Genomic DNA, 7,380 nt, shown 5'->3' with positions numbered 1-7,380 from the left:
AAAAAAAAAAAAAAAAAAAAAAAAAAAAAAAAAAAAAAAAAAAAAAAAAAAACATTCTCGCATTAGTCATAATTATCCTGACAAAACCAGACACATTTTAAGACATTACAGCCACAAACTAGACCATTTTTAACTTTTTCCGCCCTCAAATCCCTTCCACTATAGGATTAGTAACGTCAAATAGAAAAGGAGAACCCTTGAGAATTCAACATTTCTCACATACACACAAAAAAAACTTCAGGAGATCTCAAATGGCCTCGAGCAAACCCTGAGAAAGACCTGTTTTAAAGTTTGCTTCCAAAAGCATCGATCTCCTAACCACTGTGATCTCAGTTAAGAGTGGTTCCTGTCACTAAAGTCCCTTCAGCTCTGAGAAACCACCTTCAAAATGGTCACACAGAAGCGCATTGCACCGTGGTACTAAAGTTCACCCACTTAACAGAAATGCTGACCTCAGGCACTAACTCCACACCTCCTGAATCAGAATCTGCAACGTAACAAGATCCCCAGGCGGCTCCCATGCGCCTTAAGAAGCGCTTACTACCGGCTGCGCCATCAGGGCAAAGCTGGAAGTTCCGGGCTGTCCTACCCCCCGCAGGTCCTTTGCCCCAGGGCCGGGGGAGGCACTGGCTACTGCTGTTTTCCCTTCGTCTGGACCCAACCCTTGTCCCACTCCGCGCGAGTAAAGCTCTGAAGATGTGTGTTCGGGCGAAACGCCTGACCGGGACACAGTCCTCGCCCCGCCAGCCCCGGCCATGGCCGACCTCTCACCTGCTCCTCCAGCGGGAGCGGCTTGAGAGGACTCCGCGCCCCGTGTCGAAACACGACCTGCACCATTTTCAGCTTCAGCAGGCTGCGGTCGACGGGACGCTGGCCGTCGGCCCCCTGCAGCTCGGCCAGGGCCACCCGCCGCTGGTGCAGGCAGTAGGCCAGCGAGGCCAGGACGCCCACCGGGGTCCACACGCGCACGCTGAAGACACCGGTGATCATGGCGGCAGCTCGCCCCGCGCCGCCCTCCCGAGTTGAGGCTGCAGGAGGCGAACGCAAGACCTCCGCAGGCGCCGGGGCTCAGCGGGAACCTGCGGGTGCGTACATCCGGCCCTTCGACAGGCCGGGACTACCGTGACTCCCAGCCCTGAGGGAGACCCCGAGTGGGAACGTGGGGAGAGAACAGGAGGTGGCGGCAGCGAAGGGTCCCTGCTTTCACCCGGGTCGGGGTTGGTCGCTCCTGCTGCACACCGGGCCGGGGGAGATCTGAATCTTATCTTTCGCCCAATGAGGAACCTTAAACTTGTATTTCAAGTTTATCCTCCAGCACTCTTGAACAGGCCGGAGCCCGCCCCGAGTTCCTCGCGGCGGCGGCTCCGCTAACACAGACGGCTCGATTCCACTTTTCTATAAGCAAGCTCCTACCCACCTCCTTACCTACCCAGGGACCTGTCCCAAGTGGACCCGCGCACAGGAGCACGGGAAAACGAGTCCTGCGGTGATGCCTCGCCTGGAGACTCAGAGTTGCGAGAACTACAGTTCCCACAAGGCTGCGCCGCACCGGGGCTCCGAAGCAGTGGCTTGTACCCGCCCCGCTAGGCTGCAGGCCTCGCCCCTCCCGCCAGCCCGCCGGTTTCCAGGCGTGGGCGGCCCACGGAAGTGCCTGCTCAGAAGGTGGAGTGGGAGTGAATCAGTGAGGCCATAGAGTTTGCCAGGCAAGGGTAGGGAGAAATGCGAGCACAGGAGTAGAATTGGGTGGTGAAGGGAAATAGTTTTGAATGTAGACTTCTTTCAAGTCCCGGAAGCCTGCTTGCTGAAGCTAGGAGCTGAAACACCTGCCGAGTGATTACCATTTGCGAAACACAGCACTAGGTACTTTATATTTAGCCATTTACTACTCCCTTCTCTGTTTTTATTTATTTACTTATTTTTTATTTTATAGACGGGGTTTCACCATATTGGTCAGGCTGGTCTCGAACTCCTGACCTCAGGTGATCCGCCCGCCTCAGCCTCCCAAAATGCAGGGATTACAGGCGTGAGCCACCACGCCCGGCTCTCCTTCTCTGTTTTAAAACAATTCTCAAGCTTAAGTCGTTGTAATCATGTAGAATTTTAAGCTCACTGCTGTGTTTACTTACATCCAGAATATTTCTTGTGGAAAAAGCCAGGCCTTGCCTGTGGGTGTTGTCCCAGTCACTAAGAACTTAAGAACACAGAAAAATGTCAGCCTTACCACCTGCTAGACTGATTTCTGTTGAATATACAGGTATCCCAAGCCTGTGTTCCGAGATCTTTGCAACAGGTCACAATCTGGAACCCATTATGTGTCTACTTCAACGTGAAGGCCAAATTGAGAGGAGACACATTTGTGAGGAGCGTCCATGTATACTGTCTAACTATTCCTTTAATCATTCTAAATCCTATCCTTGGATCAAGCTGGCCCAGATGTAAAGACAACATACTTATAGAGCATGGCTCCTAGCCTGAGAGCAAATTCTGTTCACCAAGCTGGAAGGTTCTGAGTGCTCCCTGGTGCAGGGAGGGTCATTTTGGAACACTACATATTGCCACAATTTTCTCCCTAGCCCAGCCAATGGACTCACTTTTCAGAGTCTTATTGTGTGCCCTGATGTGATTAAAAATTGAATACTATTTGCTGTGGACTCAGGTGTGTCTCCCCCAAATTCATACCCACTAAATGACTGTATTTAGATATAGGACTTTTAGAAGGTGATTCCGTCAGAGGCATTTGAACCAGAGTGACTCCATCTTGAATAGGGGCTGGGTAAAATGAGGCTGAGACCTACTGGGCTGCATTCCCAGGAGGCTAGGCATTCTCAGTCACAGGATGAGATGGGAGGTCAGCAGGACTGGTATCACAAAATACCGGTCCCTGCCGATAAAACAGGATATGATAAAGAAGCTGACGAAAACCCACCAAATGCAAGATTTTATGAAAGTGACCTGTGGTCAAGCTCACTGCTAATAGTATGTTAATTGCAATGCATTAGCATGCCAAAGGACACTCCCATCGGCACCATAACAGTTTATGAATGACATGGTCAGCAGTTACCCTATATGGTCTAAAGTGGGGAGGAACCCTCAGTTCCAGTTCCAGGAAGTCCCAGTCCTTTCCCAGAAAATTCATGAATAAGCCACCCCTTGTTAGGCATATAATTAAGAAATAACCATAAATATATTCAGTCAAGCAGCCCATGCCCCTACTCTGTCTATGGAGTAGCCATTCTTTTGTTTTTCTCTCTCTTTAATAAACTTCACTTTATTCTGTGGACTCACCTAGAATTCTTTCTTGCCTGAGGTCCAAGAACCCTCTCTTGGAGTCTGGATCTGGACCCCTTTCCAGTAACAATTGTGGTTAAGTCAAGACATAAGTGTGAGGTCCTAATCCAGTAGGATTGGTGGCTTTATAAGAATAGAAAGAAGGATCTCCCTCTCCACACCCACACACCGAGGAAAGGCCATGTGAGCACACAGTGAGAAGACGGGCAGCTTATCTGTGAATCAGGAGCCTCACCAGATCCTGACAATGCTGGCACCCTGACCTTGGACTTCTAGCTTCCAGTAATGTCAGCAAATACATTTCTGTTGTTTTTGGCATGCAGCCTATAGTATTTTGTAATGGCAGCCCAAGCAGCCCAAGACACTGTTTTACTTTAGTCTCGATAGGGCATCAGGAGAACCAGACAGCACTGCTTTGGAAACCGTAATGAAATGTAACTCCAATGGTTGAGAACTGTTCTCGAACGCTCAGCAAAAACATGGTACAGTTGTAGTGTCAGAGGGCCCTCCAGCAGCCTTGGTAGTTTTAGTCCATCAGAGCAGCTTCAGGGCAATGTAATATTGGCATCTGGGTGCCAATACCTTCTGCAGTCATGGACGAAGCAACCTGAGTCCCCATCCTCCACTCTGGCAGCCTCAGCACAGACTTGGCAGTCAGCATAAGCAATACCTTTAGCCTGCATGAACAACAGCAGTGGATATGGTTTGGCTGTGTGCACTTACCCAGATTTCATCTGGAATTACAATCCCCACATGTTGAGAGAGGGACCTGTAATCCCCGTGTGTCAAGGGAAGGAGGTGATTGAATCATGGGGGCAGTTTCCCCCTACTGTTTTCATGACTGCAAATGAGTTCACATGAGATCTGATGGTTTTATAAATGTTTGGAAATTCCTCCTTCTTCTCTCTCTTCTGTCACCTTGTGAAAAAGGTGCCTGCTTCCCCATCCACCATGATTGTAAGTTCCCTGAGGCCTCCCTGCTCCCCAGCCGTGCGGAACTGTGAGTAAATTTACTCTTTTGTTTATAAATTATACTATCTTTATAGCAGTATGGAAATGGACTAATACAGCAGTGGTCCTGTTGAGGCTCACGTGTTGTGTTGGAAGGGGAGTGTGGGGAGTGTGGGGAACGACTCAGCAGCAGATCTCCGGAATAAACCAGAGTAAGTGAGGGTGGAAAATGGCAGATTTCATGTGGTGGTTAAAAGCACTGTTGAACACATGTGAGACAAACCATGGGGAGTCCAGGCATATTTTGTGTGTGATAGTAGTGGTAGTGAGCTGCAATTTAAAAGAGGCTGGGCTGGGTACAATGGCTCGCACCCGAAATCCCAGCACTTTGGGAGGCTGAGGCCAACAGATCACCTGAGGCCAGGAGTTTGAAACCAGCCTGGGCAACATGGCGAAACCCTGTCTCTACCAAAAATACAAAAATTAGCTGGGTGTGGTGGCACACATCTGTAATCCCAGCTACTTGAGAGGCTGAGGCAGGAGAATCACTCGAACCCAAGGGGCAAAGGTTGCAGTGAGTTGAAATTATACCACTGCACCCCAGCCTGGGCGACAGAGTGAGATTCCGTCTTAAAAAGAGGGGCAGGGCAGGAAGTCCTGACCCAGGGCAGGACCACGTGGATGGGGATGGTTAGGGTGGTTGGAGGAAGCAGGGGAACACCGAATGGCTGTTATTTTGACCCTGGTTTGGGGATATAAGCCCTTTCCCAGCCAAATTGGCTTCAGAGGATTGCATTTAATATTATGCAAAAACTTGGGTTTTAATAACGATATTAGATAAGAAACATCCACATTCACTATTTTATCCCCAGTGGTGAGCACGGTGCCTGGCTTGTAGGAAGTACTCCATAAATACTTGCCAAATAAAATTATAGGCTATATCATAGGAATGTTGTTGAGGCATTGTTCATTACATCATTTATTGCTTCCTTTATAAATCTACTTCTGAGAAATTTGGTTTAGAGTGTTAGAATTCGAACAAGCACGATAGGACAACCCAAGATGGCCATTTAGGAACAGCTCAGGATTGCAGCTCCCAGTGAAAGCACAGAGGGTGAGTGGAGGCTGCATTTTCATTGCCCACAGACTAGGCAATTCCCAGGCGGAGGAGCTCCACGGGTCGCCAGCGCGGCTGTTTCGGCCAGCGTGGCTGTGCTGGCCAGCGCCGCTGCTTTGACCCACGCGGCTGCTTTGTCGGCGCCCTGGAGCAGCAGTTCTCTGTACAAAATACACCAGTCCGGGTGCCCTTTTGGCTGGCGATTGGAGCCACGGGAAGTCGCCCATTCCTCTTTTTAAAAAGGGGACTGAGCAGAGAACCAGGACAGTAGATTCCAGGGCAAAAACAAAAAGTGCTACAAATCTCAGTGCAGCTGTTTAAGCCAGCGCAGTGAGTCACGACACGGGAAAACAAATAGACCCCGGCGACTCAACAGGCGACTGGAACACCAATTTTAAAATTAAAAAAAAAAGGCTCTGAGGCAGGGAGCCAGGCGATCAGGCTCGGCTGGTCCCACCCCCACAAAAGAACAGCAATCAGAAACTCTCTGGATTGAGAGTTTCACAGCAAGTGCAGCTGAACCCGCTATGGTCCACCTCTGTGGGGGAGGGGCGTCCGCCATTACTGAGGCAGCCCGCCACTAGGGAGGTAGTCAGCCAATGCTGAGGCAGCCCACTGTTGCTGAGGCAGCCCGCCGCTGCCAAGGCAACTGGCCACTACAGGGAGACTCCGCCTTAAAAGAGGTGGGCCACCCTTGCCGAGGCAGTTCTAACTACACCCATATAAACAGGACTGCAGGGAAGTTCACTCGGCAGCTGGGCGGAGCCCACAGCAGCTCAGCAAAGCCTCTACAGGCAGACAGTGACTAGGCTGCCTCCTTGCTGGGCAGGGCAGCTCTGAAGGAAAAAAAGAAGGCAACAGCATAACAGAAACTCATAAATAAAGCCCTAAATCCCTGGGACAGAGCACCTGGGAACAAAAAGCGGTTTATGAGTTCTGCTGCAGCAGACCTAAACATACGTGCCCGGCAGCTCTGAATGAACAACGGAGCTCACAGCTCAGCATTTGAGCTCCTATAAAGAAGAGACCATCTCCTCAAGCAGCTCCCTGACCCCTGTATATCCAAAGAGCCACCTCATAAAGGAGAGATCAGACTGACACCTGGCGGGTATCCTTCTGGGACAAAGATAGCAGAAGAAGAAAACTGGTAACAACCCTTACTGTTCTGCAGCTGCTGCAGGTGATCCCCAGGCAAGCAGGGCCTGGAGTGGACCCCAGCAGACCTACAGCAGAGGGGCCAGACTGTCAGAGGGAAAACCAAGAAACAGAAATAACCTCATCATCAACAAACAGAACGTCCGCTCAGAGACCCAATCTGAAAGCCAGCAACTACAAAGCGACAGGTGGATAAATCCATAAAGATGGGAAGAAACCAGCGCAAAAAGGATGAAAACACCCGAAACCAGAACACCTCTCCTCCTACAAGGGATCACAACTCCTCACCAGCAAGGGCGCAAGGTTGGATGGAGAACGAGTGTGATGAAATGACAGAATCAGACTTCAGAAGATGGGTAGTAAGAAACTTCTGTGAACTAAAAGAACATGTTCTAACCCAATGCAAAGAAACTAAGAACCTTGAAAAAAGATTTGACGAAATGCTAACGAGAATGGACAAAATAGAACGGCATATAAGTGAATTGATGGAGCTGAAAAACACAACATGAGAACTTCGCGAAGCATGCACAAGTATCAACAGCCGAATTGACCAAGCAGAAGAAAAGATATCAGAGGTCGAAGATCAACTCAATGAAATAAAACGGGAAGGCAAGAATAGAGAAAAAAGGGTAAAAAGCGATAAACAAAGTCTCCAAGAAATGTGGGACTATGTGAAAAGACCTAATTTACATTTGATAGATGTACCTGAATGCAATGAAGAGAATGAATCCAAGCTGGAAAATACTCTTCAGGATATTATCCAGGAAAACTTCCCCAACCTAGCAAGGCAGGCAGATATTCAAGTCCAGGAAATACAGAGAACACCACAAAGATATTCCTCAAGAAGAGCAACCCCAAGGCACATAATC

At 49.3% G+C, this 7,380-nt stretch overlaps 1 protein-coding gene across 4 annotated transcripts in view; it reads right to left on the bottom strand.

Annotated features, from left to right (window-relative positions):
* ACP6 (acid phosphatase 6, lysophosphatidic) overlaps positions 1-1,467 on the bottom strand; it is a 42,649-nt gene extending 41,182 nt beyond the window's left edge. For 2 of the 4 annotated variants that reach the window (XM_017515215.2, XM_037733692.1), the window contains exon 1: positions 772-1,467. In XM_017515215.2, coding sequence (XP_017370704.1) covers positions 772-990 — 219 coding nt within the window. In that variant the 5' untranslated portion in view covers positions 991-1,467. The remainder of the gene's footprint in view (positions 1-771) is intronic. The other 2 variants (XM_017515214.2, XM_017515216.2) reach the window with 2 other exon arrangements.
* Between the last annotated feature and the right edge of the window lie 5,913 nt (positions 1,468-7,380).

Source organism: Cebus imitator, unplaced genomic scaffold (genome assembly GCF_001604975.1).
Source record: "Cebus imitator isolate Cc_AM_T3 unplaced genomic scaffold, Cebus_imitator-1.0 Scaffold543, whole genome shotgun sequence".
Taxonomy (NCBI): Eukaryota; Metazoa; Chordata; class Mammalia; order Primates; family Cebidae; genus Cebus; species Cebus imitator.
The sequence above is the reverse complement of the archived record's forward strand: the minus strand, read 5'-3'. Positions and strand labels throughout refer to the sequence as shown.